The 21128-nt window shown below is 33.2% G+C and overlaps 1 protein-coding gene across 1 annotated transcript; it reads right to left on the bottom strand.

The window, feature by feature from the left end:
- Positions 1–11085: 11085 nt before the first annotated feature.
- LOC139528511 (cytochrome c oxidase subunit 6A2, mitochondrial-like) lies at positions 11086–16442 on the bottom strand. Its single transcript, XM_071324530.1, has 3 exons — positions 16216–16442; positions 12346–12491; positions 11086–11305 (listed from the first exon to the last, which is right to left on the bottom strand). The coding sequence occupies exons 1-3, from the start codon at positions 16412–16414 to the stop codon at positions 11201–11203; spliced, it is 450 nt and encodes a 149-aa protein (XP_071180631.1). The 5' UTR covers positions 16415–16442; the 3' UTR covers positions 11086–11200.
- Between the last annotated feature and the right edge of the window lie 4686 nt (positions 16443–21128).

The following is a 21128-nucleotide window of genomic DNA, read 5'->3' as shown; positions in this document are numbered from 1 at the left end:
CATGTGTAAATTTACAACAAATCTATGGCTTTCATGAATTATTTCGATTCTAATCGGACAAATACGATCATTAAAAAACTGAAGCGATGATGGGTACACCGTGTGTGTGGCTGTTCTATTTTACCCACTGTTCGATAAATGTAAAACAAATCTAATAAACCTGCATGAATGATTTCTTAACTAACCGCAAGAAAAAAAAATGTGATTACTTTTTTTACTTCTCAGTAAACCCAACATTTGCAATTTTAAATTTACATTTTTTATCGTAAGCTACCGTCAAATTCACTGTTGACATGTTGTAACCAAGGAGCCGCCATGTTGACTTGCTAAAATCAGTAAATGTGTGAATAATAGAACAGAAAACAAGCAACACCTACCTCAATACTTTATTATAATGCAATTATATCCGAGTTTAGAAGGTAAACGTAATAGAAAAACCTTCAGCTTTGACGTTTTCATTCGTATGACGTCATGTTTTGAAATGACGTTAATGCGCCAAAATCATTACTGGAATTTCGCGGAATTTTAATTTACTTTGTTTTTGTCCATTTTTCCGTTCTCTAATGTGTAAATTCTTTTTGTTATGCGTCAGAATCAGAATAAATGTTCTGTAGGGTTTTATTCAATTGTAATTCTTCACACAGCGAAATCCACAACCGTTTACACATAGGTTACGATACATGTGGATTTACATGGGAGGCATATTTAAACAGCCATTTGTGTACATCTTGGAGTCTGCGCTAAGTATAGATATATCGAGAATTTTATCACGGTTTTGTTTACAAAGCGAAATAACCACGTCATATTAGAATGTTCAACAAAGTACTTTTAATGCACAAACACAAACCATTTAATAAGTTGATGATAATGTATTAAGTCAAGCTATAAAATAAGGAGATTTATGATTGCCAATAGACAACTATCTGACTATGCGGTATGGGTTTTGCTCATTGTTGAATGCCTAACGATGACCTATAGTTTTAAATGTCTGTGTCATTTGGTCTCTTGTGAAGAGGTAACTAATTGGCAATGATGCCACATCTTCTTTTTTTTATAGCTAGGAGCAAACCAATCTAGTTATTCTTACGTTTTGTGTTAACATCTCAAAGTAAAAATCTCGGAAATGTATGATGACAACATCAATTATTTTCCATATTGAAAAGGAGTTTTCTGCATTCAATCTTAAAATGCATAAGCATTGATAAAAGCAAATCCAAGTAATTGTACAAAGTGTTGACAGACAAAGAAACGAACTGACAACAGCTGGACTATATATACCCTTATACGCATATCTTAATGACGGAGATATTTTATGTGGTAATTAACCGATGTCATGGATAACCATAGGAGGATTCTTGACTTTTGATTTGTATTTTAGGAACATGTTGTGTGAATACTGAGGTCTAATGGTAACATAACTAAATTTTCGTTATTTGTTTGTTTATAATAATAAAAAAAAAGTTTATATAATTTTTCAAGGACGGGATCATCTCGTTCTGTAAGAAAAAATATAGCGTGCAACGTGACGAACTATTAATAGGATTGATCAGACTTTTAAATCTAAAATTACTACCTGACATTGCGTGTATGTTATTGTGGTTTTAAAGGAAAACGAAAGAAGATTTGTTTTCGGAAAACACATAACACCTAATATATCCTTCAACTGACTAATAACATGGCAGGTAAATAAATAATTCTGAAGATTTATATCTTTTACATCCTTACAAGTAGCTTGACAAAGGTTTTAATTTATGATAGCATTATCACTTATACGATAGAGATATGCTAACAAAACATGCAAAATATGAAACGAAATGTTAATACCATGGAAGAAAAAGAAAGATAATCAATATAAGAAGACAGACTGTCTTCAAACCGCGACATAAAAACAATCAAATGAGTAAGCCGCACGGAAATATGAGTACACTGCACATGAACTTGAAAAGATTGCTTAAGTACTAAGTAATTTGTCATTATCTGTAGACATGGTTAAGTGGCATCTTCTTTGAATAATAAAACAAAAAGTACAACACATTACAAACATTTATGTAGGTAAATAAAGGTACATATGTACAGACACTAGAATACTATTTAAACTGTCATGTCAATGAAAAATCACATGGGTAGAGAGGATCAAGTCGTTAATAAAGGAATATACCGAGCGTGTAACAATCAATCGTCCTCTCTTTGTTTTGTTGTTTCATTGCAAGGCAGTTAATTGTTATCAAACGTACAAGGCTTATTACTTAATACGCCAGATGCGCGGTTCGTTTTCAGTAACCAAGATAATTTCCTTTTTCAAATCCGTGATCATGGTTATTGCTTAGGCTTATTGTCGATTTCGATAGGTGCAATTATTTTCATGAATATTTTTTCTCTCTTTCCTTTACGTTGCAAGATAATCCGTAACGCGAGGGGACAGAAAGTTGAACATCCATCAAAATTACGTAAAAAAATCCGACAAAACGGTTGCCCCCCCTTTTGCATGTATCTAGTATCTAGCCTAGCTTTCTATGTTGTGTTTTGTAATTTGTTATTTGCATTTTATTAGGTTTTCGTCGTCTTTTGCATTTACAGTGTGAATATATTTCGACTTATTTTGAATGTTGAAAGTTTGACTGTTCATTTGAATGATTGTCTCTTTTAATTACACCAAATAATTGATATTTGTTCTTTTTCAAAAGCCGACGGCTTTTATCACGCACCGCTGTATACTTTACTCCTGCATACGGAGTATATATCTTCCAATTGATACGATATTCCCGGGCTTGCATGTCCTCTCATGATTTCCTTGAAAGATTGTTGCTGCTCACAGGAAAGCTATTAAAAAACGTTCTAAATGATGAAGTTGAAATCATCCCTTCTTATTTTTTTAAGGGCGCCATCACGAGTAAGTTAACCGTTATCATGGTTATGGAATATCCGTTTCACAGATGTTGCTGGATATGTTTCTTATGTCGTAACTGTACTCCCTTTCCTTTTCTCGAATGTGACCCACTGAATTAGACTGATTACCGTGTTTTAGTAATATGAGTAACACGACGATAGCCACATGTGAAAAATAATCTGCTTACCCTTCCAGAGCACAGGAATTCATCACATGTTTTAGGTTGGGTTTGTGTTGCTTATATTTCAGTTGTCTATGTTGAGTTTTATTAACTATTATTTGTCTTTTTTTTCATTTAGACAAAGCGTTGTCAGTTTATTTTTGATCTATGAATTTAAATGTCCCTCTGGTATCAAGCTTTCTTTTATTGATTAGGTTCTGGTTAAAAAAATTGACCTGAATTGAAGCATGGATAGTTATCAAATGCAATATAATTTTTGTTTTCGATTGAGTTAAACATGTAATTTTTTTATGTTTTTCCAAATTTAATAAAAATGTTTATTTGATAAAAAAAATATTTACTTAATTACACATGACTAAAATCACCTGAATTCTCCGCCTATCATCGTTATATTGACAACGATGTGTGATCAAAACAAAGGGACCTAATTTGTATGAATGTCAAAAAGGGGTTCAGCAGTCAACACTCAATGTGAAATCTTTCAAACTCATGTCATATAATCATATAAATGCATTCATATGATTATTATTATATTTTTGTTTTTCATATTTACCTTTTTACATTCCATTTTCAGACAGTTAAAATCCAAGCACATCAATAGCACTGTATCATTATATTATCTGTGTCAAAATATAGTAGGAACAGAAGATAATGTTAAACACATCCGATATATGAACGCTGTCAGGGACAAAGTGGTAAGGATTTAACAATTATAACAAGTGGTAGCTTTGGAGAAGGGCTTGAGATGCGAGGCAGTGACTTAGATGAAATGATAGTACAAAAGTGGTGTGACGTTTGTGAAGAATTAAAATCCAGTTATCATCCAAAAATAACACATTTGTTAATAGAAAGAGACGATGTGAAACCTTGTTATACTCTGCTGAGACTAGTATATAGTAGAAGTTCGGAAGTTATGAGAGACTGTGATGAACATAATGGTAAACAATATTTGTCAAGTGCATTGTTTAAACAAAGGTTAGTTAATGATGAACTTGAAATCCATGGTCCTTGTTTTTCAGACAAAGAAGGAGATATTGACATTGCAGCTTGTTTACATTGTAAAACGTGGATATCACCTGCAATTCAGTGGGTATCAAGATCAAGTAACTCATGGCCGAGTCATGAAGTCAAACAAAGTATTATAGATCACGGAGTACTTTTAGTACCAATTGGAGCTAAGGGATCACAAAAAGAAAATCTAGAATGGCGAGTATCTTTTTCAGTCGGGGAAAAATTTCTAATTAATACATTTACACACACTCAATTACTGTGCTATGCTCTCTTAAAAATTATTTTGAAAGATGTAATAGCTATTCATTCCGAATGTGAAGATTTACTCTGTTCTTATTTCCTTAAAACTATTATGTTTTGGATATCTGAAGAACTGCCACAATCCATATGGAAACCTTGTAAACTTATACCTTGTTTTATGAGATGTTACAAACGTCTTATTTATTGTGTTGAACACTCAGTTTGTTTGCATTACTTCATTCCAGAGAATAACCTGTTTGAGAACAAAATAGAGGGTCGCAGTCGTGAAATACTTTTAGAAAAACTATCAACGTTGTATAGCTATGGATGGCGTTGCGTCTTATTTTCCGATCAGATATCTAACTTTCATGTATCAATGTGAAATTTCCAACTCGAACCTCATATATTATACGTAGATGAAGTTAACAAAATACTAAACTCAAAGTTGACGAATTATGAATATACATGCTTTAGAACTCAATCTGTACAAAAGACGTTCAAGAAAGGAATATGTCAGACCTTGTGCTGTCAGCAACCTTCAATAAAAGCCGTATATAAATACTTTATGTCAATGTGTTGCAGTGCACTTGCACAGTGTATACCGCTGGACAGTAGAATCAGTAATAATAAGAACCTATACAAACAGTACAAATGCTGTCTTAGTACCCTGCTACAGAATGTGTATCATGATGCTGTATCTGGATGGCTGATGGTAGCATCACTTTTCTATAAGACACAACAATACAGTAAAGCACTTTACATCATCAGGTATTCTATATCGAAATGTACTCCCGAAAAAATGTGCCGCCATATGACTTTGTCGGATTGCAAATGGTTATATCTAAATTCGTTCCCCAAGAAAAGCTTTGTTAATCTGGCAAAAATCATACTTGCAGATGATATATGTTTAAATAGTAATTCTTTGTTAGCACCAGATGAACTTCAAATGTTAGATTCAATTACGGATATTACATCGACGTTTCCATCTACAGCGTATGCATATTTCCTTGAATTTCTTTGCCATTATCATCTCAATTATGATAGACAATGTCAAGATTCCCTTCAAGGTTTAAAACTTGTTATAGAAGAAAATTATCTAATAACTGCGCTAAAAGCAGAATCTTACATTTTGTTGGGAAGTGCTTTACAGTTATTAGGTCACGATGAATCCGCACGACAAGCATTCCTACAATATGATAATTTGTCTGTTGAATGATTCCCAAACAAACGATTCCAATCTCTAGTAAAAAGACTTTTGTAAAGGAAATAAGTGTGAAATATGTGAATTCATAGGAACTACTAAAAGATGTATCTAAAATTGGGTTGTTTGATTTTTTTTTTACTACGAGACCAAATCGAATTATGAAAATGGGGTGCAAAAAATTATAAAGTAAGACCATGAAGACTACGTGTGACCCAACGACTGCATGTAATGAACTTTGAATAGAGGTTTTCAAATTTGCTACATGTCAGATTCTGTTGGTACGTAACTGTTTTGGAGGTTTCATAATATTATCAAATTCAGCACGATAAAATCTAAGAAACCGAAGTGTGAATTCGCAAAATTTATGTTTTCTTTAATTTGATAAAGATTTCACCGTTTCTTGTACACTATGTATGTTATTTTATGCATGTTATATGAATATTTAGTTAGTGTTCCAGTGGCGGATCCAGAACTTTTTGTAAGGGGGTACCCGCTGACTGACCTAGAGGGGGAGGGGCGGTCCAGTCACGCTTCAGTGATTGCCAATATAAGCAACCAAAGGAGAAGGTCCAGTAAGACCCCTTTTTGGTCCCAAAATATAACAGATTTAAAAAATTGTTAAAATGTAAACTTTTAGTTATTTATTGGAAAGTAGAATGCTTCTGCTACATAAATATGGGCAGTTTTTGACAATACAATGTACATATATCGGGTTTTAGCATCATTAAGTCATGCTTAATTACTGAAATCTTCACAATTTTAGCATTTTAGTTAAATTTTAGACGGTTTCCGTCTTTTAATAAATGAAAGTGGCCGCATTCGTGTTCATTCTTAATATTGAAATGTAAGTTGTATTTGATGATAATACATAACATATATTATAAAGGTTGAGGATGACCGTCGGATGCGGCCAATTTCATATTTGACAAAAAACATCTGAAAAGTGACATTTTTGGGCAAATTTGACAGATTTCTCATATTTAAGCTTGAATCGTGGAGTTTTTAATGAGTAAGTTAGTTAAAATCTTTCACATAAACGAATTGAATCAACTAAAATAGACACTTCAGTGTTTGAAAAGTGTTCAAAATCTTTCGTTTGATGAAACTGAAATTTGAGGACAAAATCGGCCCTTACTGGACCTACTCCTTTTTTCCACGAAAGGGCCCCCTGGATCCGCTTATGCATGTTTAGCCCCTCCGAATTTTTAGCTGTCACAGGTCAGGAGCCTCTGGCCTTTGTAAGTCTTGAATGATTTTTTATATTAGTTTCTGGTGTATAATTTGGAGTTTATATAGTATGACGTCCATTATCACTGAACTAATGATATATTTGTTTAGGGGCCAGCTGAAGGACTCCTTCGGGGCGGGAGTTTTTGCATTGAAGACCCATTGGTGGCCTTCGACAGTTGTCTGCCCTATGGTCGGGTTGTTGTCTCTGACACATTCCCCATTTTATTGGTTGTTATCAGGGGACTATGTCACAAATAAATCAACATCGTTTTGGACAGTCATCGATAACAATACCACATCTCCTTATTTCAGGTACATATATGTCATATTTAATCCCCTGCAACTGAAAGTTTGGGGCATGATGTTTTATCCCTGTCCGTCCCATTATGGGCGTCCAGTTATTCCAGATAACTACTCCTAGTTTGTATGCTAGGAAGTTTTCACTTTGTTGACTGTTATTACATATATTAGAGATGTGGTCAGGGTTTTAATTTTTATTGATGTTTGCTCTTTTGGTAAATGATTGAACTTTTTGGATTATGAGAGGTGCATTAGTTTCTGGATAACTCAATAGACCTATGTGATCCCATTGTAAAATTTGCATCTGCATTGGAATCGTTTGTCTCTCCAAGACACAATAATATATTGTAGAAAGTCTTTCATTGACTTTGTTTGAATACATTTACTTCAGAGTGCATCACTTTGTCTAGTTTTATTAATTTTCACCCTTCATGTTTAGATGTCTTACATATAAAAAAGAAGATATGGTATGATTGCCAATAAGACAACTGTTCACAAGAGACCAAAATGACACTTACATTAACAACTATAGGTCACTGTACGGCCTTCAACAACGAGCAAAGTTCATACTGTATAGTCAGCTATAAAAGGCCCTGATATGACAATGTAAAACAATTACTTGTTTGACCACTGAATCAAGTTATGTGAACAAATTCAGTCTGTTTTTGTAGTCTTGGGTTGCTCATTATTTAGATGCAGCATTGTTGTCTGAAATAGTTTTAAACTGTTTTTGATGCCCATTTTCTTACCTTTCTTGGCTTGAAAAACATAACCCTTCTGGTCTGTAAGTTCCAGAGCACCTAATATCAGTGAGTTTGGATAGGATCAACATTACTCAACACTTATGTTCAAGTTATATGATTTTTCTGCTGGAATACATATTTTCTTGGTTTTAGACATTTTTCATTTTAAAATTAAGTGGGCTGCCCCATTCTGCACTCATTCCCGTCACAACTATCTTTTTGCTATTGATTTCATAGATTTGTGTAATGTCTTCAGAACCCCCCCTTTTTAAGAGTCCATTACCTTTATGTTTCTTGCACACTATTTGTGTTTGTTCAAATGTCTTAAAATATTAAAATGAATTTATTCTTGGAAACTTAAAGGGAGATAATCAGTAAAGTTATATTTTAAAATAAATTGGGAATGTGTCCATAGGACACAGATGATGCCCCCGCTTACATATAATGTTATATAGCTCATTTACTGTATATGTTACCTTAGTAGTGACTACCTAAATTTGTACAGGATTTGAGTTTTGTTGTAATTAGAATTGTGTATACATTTCAAAAAGTTTAATTGATGCAAACTTAAGTTATAGAACAGAAACAACTAGATGTGTCAAAGCGACACAAATGGCCCCGTCCCAAAAAGTAAAAAAATCTGCAATTTCAACAACACATGTGGGCACAAACATGATGGTAGTCTCACATGTCAAAAATCAGCTCAAAACCTGGAGGCGTTAAGAAAAAATTTGTATAACTGTGATTTTCAATAATTAGTCAAAGTCCAAAGCCCGTAATTTCAGCAAAAATTAGCAGAGCAGAAGAAACTTTTAACTTGATCTGTAACTCATCATGGTTAACTCACATGCCAACCAGATGCTCCGCAGGGCGTAGCTTTATACGACCGCAGAGGTTGAACCCTGAACGGTTAGGGCAAGTATGGACACAACATTCAAGCTGGATTCAGCTCTAAATTTGGATTGTGATTAAATAGTTGACACAGCATAGGTTTCTGACACAGAATGAATGTGTTCTAATGAACTTAAAATTTTTGTTTCTCTTAGAGCAATTCACTATGCTGTTGAATATTAATCCTGTCAAAAAAATGTTTGAAGAAATTTTCTTTTTTATTTATGAAATTTCAAATGAGAAAAATTGAACCCAATTTTTTTAATCACATCCCCCTTTCCCTTATTCCAAAACTAATCTCAATTAAAATTTCTAATGGAGTTTGCAACAATAACTACTCATTTAAATACATCATAAAATATTAAGATGTAAAAAAACTGCTTGTTATCACTGAATGGTAAAGATAATTTTAATTTATCAGTTGGTAGTAAAAAGTGAATATACATTGTATATTGTATATAACAAAGATTTAAGTTGATTCTGGACAAAGAAAGATAACTCCAATTAAAAAAAAATCTTGCTATTGCACAATATTTTGCAATTAGATATTTCTTGCTTACTATTCTGGACAAAGAAAGATAACTCTAATTAATTTTTTTTTTGATATTTCACAATATTGTGCAATTAGATATTTCTTGCCATTGCGCAATACTGTGCAATTGAAAAGACTTGCTATTGCACAATACTTAATATAATAATTTTAGATCCTGATTTGGACCAACTTGAAAACTGGGCCCATAATAAAAAATCTAAGTACATTTTTGAATTCAGCATATCAAAGAACTTCAAGATTTCAATTTTTGTTAAAATCAGACTAAGTTTAATTTTGGACCCTTTGGACTTTAGTGTAGACCAATTTGAAAACAGGACCAAAAATGAAGAATCTACATACACAGTTAGATTTGGTATATCAAAGTACCCCATTTATTCAATTTTTGATGAAATCAAACAAAGTTTAATTTTGGACCCCGATTTGGACCAACTTGAAAACTGGGCCAATAATCAAGAATCTAAGTACATTTTTAGATTCAGCATATCAAAGAACCTAACTGATTCATTTTTTGTCAAAATCAAACTAAGTTTAATTTTGGACCCTTTGGACCTTAATGTAGACCAATTTGAAAACGGGACCAAAAGTTAAGAATCTACATGCACAGTCATGACAGTTAGATTCAGCATATCAAAGAACCCCAATTATTCAATTTTGATGAAATCAAACAAAAGTTTAATTTTGGACCCTTTGGGCCCCTTATTATGTTGGGACCAAAACTCCCAAAATCAAACCCAACCTTTCTTTTATGGTCATAAACCTTGTGTTTAAATTTCATAGATTTCTATTTACTTATACTAAAGTTATGGTGCGAAAACCAAGAAAAATGCTTATTTGGGTCCCTTTTTGGCCCCTAATTCCTAAACTGTTGGGACCTAAACTCCCAAAATCAATACCAACCTTCCTTTTGTAGTCATTAACATTGTGTTTAAATTTCATTGATTTCTATTTACTTAAACTAATGTTATTGTGCGAAAACCAAGAATAATGCTTATTTGGGCCCTTTTTTGGCCCCTAATTCCTAAACTGTTGAGACCAAAACTCCCAAAATCAATCCCAACCGTTCTTTTGTGGTCATAAACCTTGTGTCAAAATTTCATAGATTTCTATTAACTTAAACTAAAGTTATAGTGCGAAAACCAAGAAAATGCTTATTTGGGCCCTTTTTGGCCCCTAATTCCTAAAATGTTGGGACCAAAACTCCCAAAATCAATACCAACCTTCCTTTTGTGGTCATAAACCTTGTGTTAAAATTTCATAGATTTCCATTCACATTTACTAAAGTTAGAGTGCGAAAACTAAAAGTATTCGGACGCCGGACGACGACGACGACGACGACGACGACGACGACGACGCCGACGCCAACGTGATAGCAATATACGACGAAAATTTTTTCAAAATTTGCGGTCGTATAAAAATCAGCCCAATATCTGAAGACGGTTAGAAAAAAGTCTATCACTGTGATTTTCAACAATTTATCAAAGTCCAAAGCCTGTAATTTTGGAAAAAATTAGTGGAGCAGAACGAAACTTAAACTTGATCTGTAACTAATCATGGTTAACTCACATAGTGTTTTGTGGTAATAAGCATTGTGTGTACGTTTAATACCATTTGGTTGAGGCAATCTAAAGTAAAGAAACGGAAGCAAATTTTTGGAGACAGGTAAAACTTTATACCCCCTCCGCTCAGTGGGGGGCGTTAAAATCTTCACAAACACAACAAGAGCAAAACAACAAGTCAAAGATTTGTCGTTGTACCAGTCATGAAATGAACTGTTTATAGTAGAATTACTAGATTAAACTACAATACTTTAGCTATCTTAGTTCTAGCAATGACAGTGAACAACTGTATAAAGTATTTCTTTTAATGGTCTATCAACCTCAATACAGAAACATATACAAAACTAAAGTCCAAATTTCTGTTGAAAAGTTCTTTTTGTGTATCACAAACACAATGTTTATCTTTAATATGGACTTCCATGAGTTGATGGAGACTCATAACCATCTTGTAAAGCATTAACTTCAGGGTTATACATCATGTTCCTCTTTCCATCATGATATGGGAAAATCTGAAAAACACAAATATTAACATTAAATCATGTAAACAGAACCAATATAACTATACCATATATGTGAAATTAACAATGTCTATATAGTGATGCTGCGGCAAAAATAGTTTAAAAGTACATGTGTGACACACCCTGCAACGTTTTAAATCTGCCTGTAACAAGTCCATGAAGTGATCAGGAGTCTGTAATTCAGTGTTTGTACTTTGTTGCTGTACATGCTGTATATCATATTTGTTTTTCATTTGTTGCTTAGCTTTCTCTTCTACATTTTGTGATGAGTAGGCTTTTTTATCATAAAGTATGGGTCTTACTCATTGTTGAAATAAAATGTTCATGAATGACAAATTTTCTATTGACTTGTATGCAGTCTTGCAGACATGGCAGACATTGCAATACCACAAAATTAAATATCCACAAACATACGAATTTCCTTTATCGGAATAATCCACGAAAATAAATGATTCCACAGTACAATGTACATGCAGTAGACAAATCCCGACAAGGAACTATAAAGCATATTTCCAAGTTTCTGTCAATGTAAACACGATAAGTCCAAAAAACATATGTTGTTGGAAATTAATGGAGTGTAATTAAATATAACATGTATAACTACTACTTTCTGTTTACTACAAAAAATAAAATCTGACATGAAGACATGGAACATACTTTAAAAAAAAGTTTAGGCACTTTGATCTAGTAAATGTATATTCACACAGCATATCAATAAATTTTGAATTCTGGTTGTACAAACACACTTCTGAGTTAAAAAATCCAACAGGTCCAATATACACAAACGTCACAAAGATCTTTTAAATCTAAAATTAAACTTTACCTTTAAATACAAATCAACATGCTCAAGTATTGTTCATAAAAAAATACACCAAATAAAGTGCTCATAGTATTTGAGAAATGGACCTTATCAAGTAACTTTAACCTTCAACGTATACTGATTCATGAAATGAGGTCATGAAATGAGGTTCGGGCTCACATACTGCATGTGTACTGCAACAACATGAACAAAAGAGACAAATACTACTTACCCTTGTTCTTATTCTAAGATGGTCATAGGGTATAAACTCAGGTCTTGATTCCTCCTCTGGATTAACCACCAAAGCATAATATCCAAGAGTTAGAATTGTTGGTATCGTGAAAATATAGCATATCTTATACCACATGCTAAGATCAGCTAAAAATAGAAAGAAATAAAACATGTTAATTTGACTTGTTGACAAAATTTGTGATGCATTTGGTTATTCAATGTTTCTTTTTTTGTGTGTTATAATTCGTCTCATTATTTTTTTTTTTAAGTGTTGAGTATTACAATATATTTTAATTTGACATGATTCATGTATGAAAAGCAAATTCATTTTGTAAAAATATTTTCATACTCCAAACATCAAAATTATTATATTTAAAGTAACCTGTAAATGTTATTTTATTTAATTTGATTTTGTCTCAAATTGGGAGTTTGTGGGGGGAAAAATGGTCAAACAAATTTCTGTTATTAATATTGTATTTTAATTGTGTAATAGATCGAATTTACTCATTCAATGCATGTTTAATTGTTTTGCTAATATTTCTTTTTGATCAATTGATATTCTATAGTCATGATAGTGTGCCTTTCTATGTTGAAAAGTTATACTACTTGTTCAGATAAGCGTGAAAGTTGGCACCTGTTAAAAAGATTAAGTTTGGACCTTCTGCATTTGTTTGCCACTTTGGGTATATGGATAAGTTGATAACCCTTTGTTATGTTAGTAGTGAACCACCAAAAAGTTTCATAAAGGGTAATCCCTACACTCAATGTGGAAAACAAATGCAGTGGGTCCAAACTATTTAACAGAAACCTGTATCTCTGCCTTGTTTCTTAAGGAAAATCCTAGACACACAGTTATTCTTCTTACATTCAGTCACAGGGCTATTTTTTCATGTTTAAATGTTCATTAACAGGTTGGGCACTAGTGTCAGTATTGAATTCTAGTCAAATCAATACCTGGTTAAGTCAGAACTTGATAAAAAAGACACCTGTTATCGTCGAATTACTAGTAGTTGTATAGAAAGATTACAAACATTACCAGTGGGGTGAGGCCCAATGCCTAATCTCTGGTGGGTTTATTTCCCCTCTGAGACAAGTGTTCTCCTGCAGGACCTTTTAACATCTGTAATGTTTTGTTACATGTACATGTATCTGAATTGATATTCTTAAGTTATAGATTCATACATGTGATGGACTGTGAAACTCAGATCAGGAGATTGTGAAATTTTGGTCAGGAGATTAGGACTCAGATCAGGAGGTTTTTTATCGACATAATTTTGTTGTAAATGTAACTGTAAATATAACCATGTGATGTTTCAAAATTGTCTTTTAACATGTTTTTTTTCCTTCAACTTTCCTATGTAATATGTTTTCTGTGTCTTTCTTCAATCTTAATTCTTTTATTTTCATTTACTTACTTTTAATTTCTCTTTAGTTTTAAAATTTATTAAAATTATGACTGTTATCATTGGTTATCTATGAGGGGGGATAGGAGGGGTCCTGATCCCGAAATCCCGGACTTAAAAAAACAAAATCCCGAGGTTCCGAATTTAAATAAAGTAAATCCCGACGTCCCGAAATCCGAAAAAAAGGATTCCCGGATCCCCAAAGGGTCAATCCCAAAATCCCGAGCTTAAAAACACCCGATCCCGGAGTCCCGATAAAGGTCCTATCCCCCCTCATCTATCCATACTTCTTTTGTAATCTTTATTCAATTGTCCAGCACATATATATATTCTTACCATTTTTTTTTATTTAAAAATTAACATAAATAAATCCAACAACAACAAATTGAAGTTTTTAACGACCTTGACTGGATATACAGCCCCTGCACCGTCGGCAAATCCCACATTGAAGTCAAATTTGTTTATAAATTTTAATATAAGCCTTGAAAAGAAGTATACAAACCTCAAATAATTTCCAAATTATTATTTTTTTATTTGCTCTAAGACATTTAAAATCATTTAATTATCATCCTTTTAGGGTTATTTTTTCAATATATATTTCATTTTTATTCTTTCAAAAATTTGAATTTAAAATTTGAAATAATTTAAACAGCAGAAAACAGGGGAAGTATTAATCCTAAGTTATTTTTAGATGCACAAAGTTTTTATTACACAACAGCAAGTTAGCCTGAGGTAAAAATTGTTGATTACCAGTATGTTCAACACCCAAGCTGGCATGCGAAGCCATATAATTATGCATGTTCTTTGATTTACAGGTCAAATTTACTTCAGGTAATGTCAGTTATACGGGATATGGGGCTGCAAGTTTTTATTCATGAATTATACACCTTATCGCTATTTAGTCCAATCCACAACTTTTTGTTAAGGTCAACCGGCCTTGAACAGGTACAATAAATGAAAACAACAAAGGTCATCAGTAACGAGCTGAGGGAGGAAAAAATTTTGAAATCAATCAATACAAAACTTTGATAGATTATGATCCACTTTAACAAAACTCAAATTATAGTCAAAAAATATTTTGTTTGAAGTATTTACGATGTTTTAAACATATATCTCATTAAAAAGTATTCTGCATGGTGCATTGTTTAAACAGGGCCCCAGTTAGTTTCAACTGGATGAAAAAGTTGCGTCATTTAAGAACATATCCAGAATGGAATAAATAGCGATTAGGTGTATTTCATACACAGGATTTTTTTCTCTTCCGGCAGGACGGGAGGAGACCCCCTGAAAACAGGATTATTTTACCCCCATTGAGAGTTCACATGTATGTAAATTGTGTTATGGATGTGATGGTATAATACTTTTTTCACTTGAGGCTCGTATGGATAGTAAAAAAAGGTATTGTAATCAACTAGTAATGGATTGTTGAAACTTGATATATGTCTGTACATTGTAGAAAATTGTAAATAAATAAAAAACAGCAACCATTTTTTTTTTTAAACTGAGGTCCAAAAAAGAGAATCCGGGTCTGTAGCGCCCATTCCCGTTCGCACACACTCATGTTCGGCCCTTTCACTTTCGCACCCTACATGTTTGCACCCACAGTCCGTTGGCCCAATTTTAATTGGTTTTGTGTTTAATAAGTTACTTTGTTATCAGGTTTTGCCAAATATATATATTTTTATAAGTATATTTGTTGTCATTGTCTCAAAATAATGTGAGACAGCATTTATTTTTGTGTTGAATAAATCTTAATCATGTTTTGGATAGTGTATTGTTAAAAAAAATATGGATTCTGTCAAGTTTTATTTTGTGTTGAATAACTCTTAATCATGTTTTGGTTATAGTGTATTGCTATAACTTTGTTTCATTGACTTGTTTCAAAATAAAGTGAGATTCTGACTACGGTTTTTTCGTGTGTGTTAAATAATTTTATCATGTTTTGGTTATAATAGTGTACTGCTATATTTTATTGTTTCATTGTTTCAGATCAAAGGGGCCAAGCTGTTGAAAACAATTATCTTTCCCGTTTTTCATTTAAAATCAATGACGGTTTTACTCATACCAAGCTAAATACATTCAGTCCCATTTACACCAACAGATCAAAGCATTTTAAAACAACAATCATGATTTTCCAATTATTAAACTGTTAAACTGGAATTTGATTTAAAATTTGGCGCGAATGCCCCTTGGGTTCGAACATGGGAAGTATGAACGTGTAGGGTGCTAAAGTGTATTGAGCGCAAACAGACCCTATACCCAAAAAAGGGGGTTCCATGCCCCAAATACCTGTGGTAACTAGTGCCCAACTTGTTAATGGACAATTACACATGAAAAATAGCTCTGCGACTGAAAGTAAGAAAACAACTGAGCGTTTTTTAAATATTCCTTTAAGAAACGAAGCAGAAGTACAGGTTTCTGTAATGGCAGCCTTTTAAAAAGGCGACGACCTTGAAGGATGTCATTACCAAGTTCTGCTACACTCGGTTCTTCAATTGTAAATTTTACTTTCTTGAAATCGCTTGATGTGTTTATAGCCGTCACATTTTCTGGCGTAGCTACGGGTGCACCAGACTGACATCTTTGAGAAGCAATCCGTGGTAAAACTGCTAAACGTCGAGCCAAAGTTGATAGGCCTAAACCCTTTCTCGCCAACACAGAGGCCATGATTGTTGTCTGAATGGTAAAGTGTTGATTTTTATGTACCACAAATCAACATTTAAATCGTAAACTTCCTTGTTTTTGATTTTTTTTCTCTCTGTATGGATAGGATTAACATTATTTAGAATAAATTGGGGGGAAAATGAAAGCCCTTGGAAAGATTAAAAAGGATAAATTACATTAAAATTACAGAAAATGGTAGAAATTTAAAGAATAGAATAACTAAGGGGTTGCATGGGTACTACAATTGTTCTATAGAAATATGCTATTTTGCCGGTTTTAATTAAAATATTTTAAGGCTATTTAGCCGGCACTGAAAAAAACTATTGATTGATGTGCTTAGAAGAGAATAAAAAAGCGAAATAATAGTTTCCTATCATTTTATCACAATATCAAGCAATAAAAATACAGTACAATCAAAAATAAGATATTGAAGATGTTCATAAATATGTATACAATATTAGGTCAACATGGTCAATGTCAGGAAAATATGAACTTTTTTGTATGAAACTAAGAAACTGGGGGAGTTTCTACCGAATTGTTCTTAGTCACATCAGGAACATATATATTAGATATACTGTTCCAAGGTCACATGATGCCGGTTTTTTTTCTCAAAAGGAGAGTTGTATATCAATTTTTAGACTTTTATATTCAATTCAGGGGCGGATGCAGGAATTTTCGAAAGGGGGGGTGCTAACCCAGGGCAAAAGGGGGGGGGGGTGCAAGGGGTGCAAAACATATGTCCCGATACAAATGCATTGATCGGCAAAAATAAAGGGGGGTGCGCACCCCCGGAACCCCCTCCCCCCTGGATCCGCCACTGCAATTTGATAGTTAAAAGTGTAAGTGTTTATATCAGAGGCGGATTTAGAGGGGCAGGGGGCCCGTACCCCCTTTTGAGAAAAAAAAATGTGGTTGCTTATATAGGGAATCACTGAGGCGTGACGAAATCGGACCCCCTCTTAGGCAGCCAGTGGGCCCCACTTATGAAAAATTCTGGATCCGCCACTGTATATGAGTAACAGTAACAAACGCTATTCAATATATTTTTTTTAATTTTGATATTATTTTTTATTCTTACATTATACATGTTATAATTCCAGTGAGATTTAATTTAATCAGAGCCGGCAAAATAGCATTTTTTTTTCTATTTTGCCGATGCCGGTTAGATAGCAAATTTGCTATATTGCCGGTGCCGGTCAAATAGCCACTGCCATATTAATCAGTGCCGGCAAAAAAATTCACTGCCTAAATATGAATGATGTAAGGTTTAACACATTATGAATGATTGTAGAATTACCAGACTTACAGAATAACGATTTTTCCGTTTCATTCTTTTTATATATTAATAAAGCCGTTGGTTTTCTCACTTATAACTAAGCCAAAAGTGACGGTCCTGTAACGTTCACAGTCAGTATTCATAGTTTAATGCATGTTCAAATTGGTATAATTCATTGGTATTTATAAATCATTCAATCAATGTTAAATATTTCTTCTTGTTTTCATTTAACATGTTTTATTGGACTGTTCATGTTACTTATTGTATACGATATTACTGTTTTGTATGATTGGATAAGACATGCACATTGAACATAACCAATATTTTCGAAATTTTACTTTAACATAATTAATAAATAAAAAAAAAATTGTTTCGTTAGAGACAGTGGCTTTCTGCTCATAGTTTTATAATAACATTTTGTATTGCTTTAAATTCAAGGCCTCTCCTTTTGAATTAGGGTGGATAGTAAGTTGTCTCATTGACAATCATATCACATCTCCTAATTTCAATATTGACATCTGGGTTTGTTGCTCGTGCTGTGTCAGGATGCTGTAGACTGGTATCTCACCGTGTTAAACTTTGTACATGTTGTAGTGTATCCTGTTATGTTATTTTGCTTGTAAGAGACCTTTAGCTGTCAACTTATAGTTTCTTTTATTTCATCTTTTCAATTCCACTTCATTAATATTTGAATTTGGATGAATAGTGCATGTCTCGTTGGCAATCCATACCACATCTCCTTGACAGGCTTGTTTTAAAATCTTATATTAAAACCCGATAGAAATCCAACAAAAAGGAAAAAGAAAGAGGGTTAAATGACCAAAATTCGTGTGAGTTAAGCAATCAACTTAAGAGATAACTGTATTGTATTTGAAGCTTTACGGACGTCCATCGGTAGTTTTACTGTCGCAAATACTTGTTTAACATGCATCCTTTAACTAATTTAACAATTCAATTCGAAAGTATTGATCTTATTGTTGAAGTGACATAATGTAAGGACAAATCGATAGCGACCATGCACAACAGTTTAACTGTATCACGTATTATCCGATGGCTCATTTCATTACTCATGTACTAGCACTTACGTTTTACTATATTTCGTACTTGTGAGTAACATTCTCTCAATTCATTACTCATGTAACACTGAGGTTTTACTATTTATCACTTACTTGTTAGTAAAATTCTCTCAATTCATTACTTAAGTGAGGGTTTACAAGAATTCTTACTTGTCAGTAAAATTCTCTCATTTCATTACTCATGTAATACTGAGGTGTTACTATAAATAACATTCGGTCCAAATTCATAACTCATGTAAAACAGAGGTTTTACTATAATTTTCACTTTATTCATTGCAGAGAGAAGGTAAAATACATATAAGTTGTGAAATACAAGAGAGAGAGAAAGAAGGCAATTGCAAAATACGAAGAGGTTGGGAAATACCAGAGAGAGAGAGAGAGAGAGAGAGAGAGAGAGAGAGAGAGAGAGAGAGAGAGAGAGAGAGAGAGAGAGAGAGAGAGAGAGAGACAGACAGACAGACAGAGACAGAGAGAGAGAGAGAGAGAGAGAGAGAGAGAGAGAGAGAGAGAGAGAGAGAGAGAGAGAGAGAGAGAGAGTCAAATACGAAGTGCCATGGTATGATGCAGGATTACATATCATTTACCTGCACAGAAGACTTAACTGAAATAGTCAGACGATTTTGAAGTGTATCAAGACATGCCCTTAAACAACAACTACCATTTACTCCAAGGAGTAATGGACGAACCACAGTTATAATTGTAGAATTGAAACAGAATGGGCCACTGTCCTGACATGTTTACAAAGTATAACTTACTAAAAACATTGTAAGTAAGATTTCAATTTTGCCAAACATTTTCAATCTTGTTTTCTACCAGGTATGAACATTTTACACATCAAAAATGAAATCCGTATGTTGGCTGTTGTGATAGAGTTTTAAGTTATAATGCTTCATATATAATTCCATAAGCGTTATCAATTTAACTGCAACTGTATCATGTATACCACCAGATGCTCATTTCGATAATCATTTTCAATGGCATGCAGTGAATTAATGCCCAAAGCCATGGTATTTGAAAATCGTTAAAAAAAACCTATTACATTTAACGTTGAAAAGCTAAACCCCACAAGGACATACGGCAAAGCTCAATCTAAACAAGGTTTAAATACTTTGCATGCAGGATATATAATTAAAATCATTGAACAAATTGTATAATAGAAAATCGCTTTCAAACAATAGCTGTATTTCATACCTTTATACCGAAGTTCTGGCTACTACATTGTATACTGATACCATCGGGGACTAGTAGTCCTCTACAAGCAAAATATATAACAGAAAATTGCTATCAAACTATATCTGTGTTTTCATGCCAGTACCGAATTACTGGTTACTATGCCGTCGGGGACATCCAATCTACAAGCAAAATGTATATAACAGCAAATTGCTATCAAGCAATATCTGTGTTGGGTTTTTTTTATGCCAGTACTGCAGTTCTGACTACTACACTGATGATACCAGCGTTTTAAACGTGATAATTTGTCATTCTAATATTTTCAAGAAGCTTAATGACATTCTGCAATCCATACAAAGAAATAAAAGGTTCATGCAAAAATTTGTATTTTGAAGAAGAAATTCAACTTTATATTGATTTTGTGCGAATTTAGATGGGAAATATAATAATTTAGCTGCTATGCTTTGTCCTCACAGGGTTTCTTAAAACTAAAACAAAATGCATGACGGAAAATCGTGACGGGAAAGATAAGTTTTTTTTTAGAGGAATATGCCTTCAATCTATAAAAGTGCAAAGATATGGTAACAGACAGTCCTCAAGCTTATGGACTATTGAAATGACTTCATTTAGACATTTTGAAATACCGTCATGTCTAAATACAAAATTTCATATGATTGCTGTTCACGGTAAAATAAATCGACTTTTCTTTAAAAATATTTGGGACTATTATACTATTAGAACAATATTCCCAGAACATTGAATATTCAAGGGTAGTAAGGTGGTCATATCGAGTAGCGTTTAGTACAGTGATTTTGTCATAGTTTGGATAAGTTTGACATGACGGTGTTAAGTGTTTTTGATGACAATAAATGCAAAAATGTGAACATTCGGATATTTTGTAAAAGGAACTTCTGATCAATAATTCAAGCTGGTAAGTACCTTTGTAAAAAGTAAATATGTTAGCACATCACAGGTTGTATCCGATATAGTTAATGATTTAACACAGAACAAAGCTTGCGTATGTCAACATTTAAAAGTTGCTTATTGGTTTAACGTGCATAAAAAAGGTTATTATCTTTATATCTGTTACATCACATACTTCTTCGTGATATAAAACTGCCGTCAATTATTCTGAAAAATACCTACTTTTGCACTCAATTCAAAATTTCTGAAATATCTGTGTCATGGTTTGGTT

Source organism: Mytilus edulis, chromosome 6 (genome assembly GCF_963676685.1).
Source record: "Mytilus edulis chromosome 6, xbMytEdul2.2, whole genome shotgun sequence".
Taxonomy (NCBI): domain Eukaryota; kingdom Metazoa; phylum Mollusca; class Bivalvia; order Mytilida; family Mytilidae; genus Mytilus; species Mytilus edulis.
Note: the sequence above shows the minus strand (reverse complement) of the source record. Positions and strands in the feature narration are given on the sequence as shown.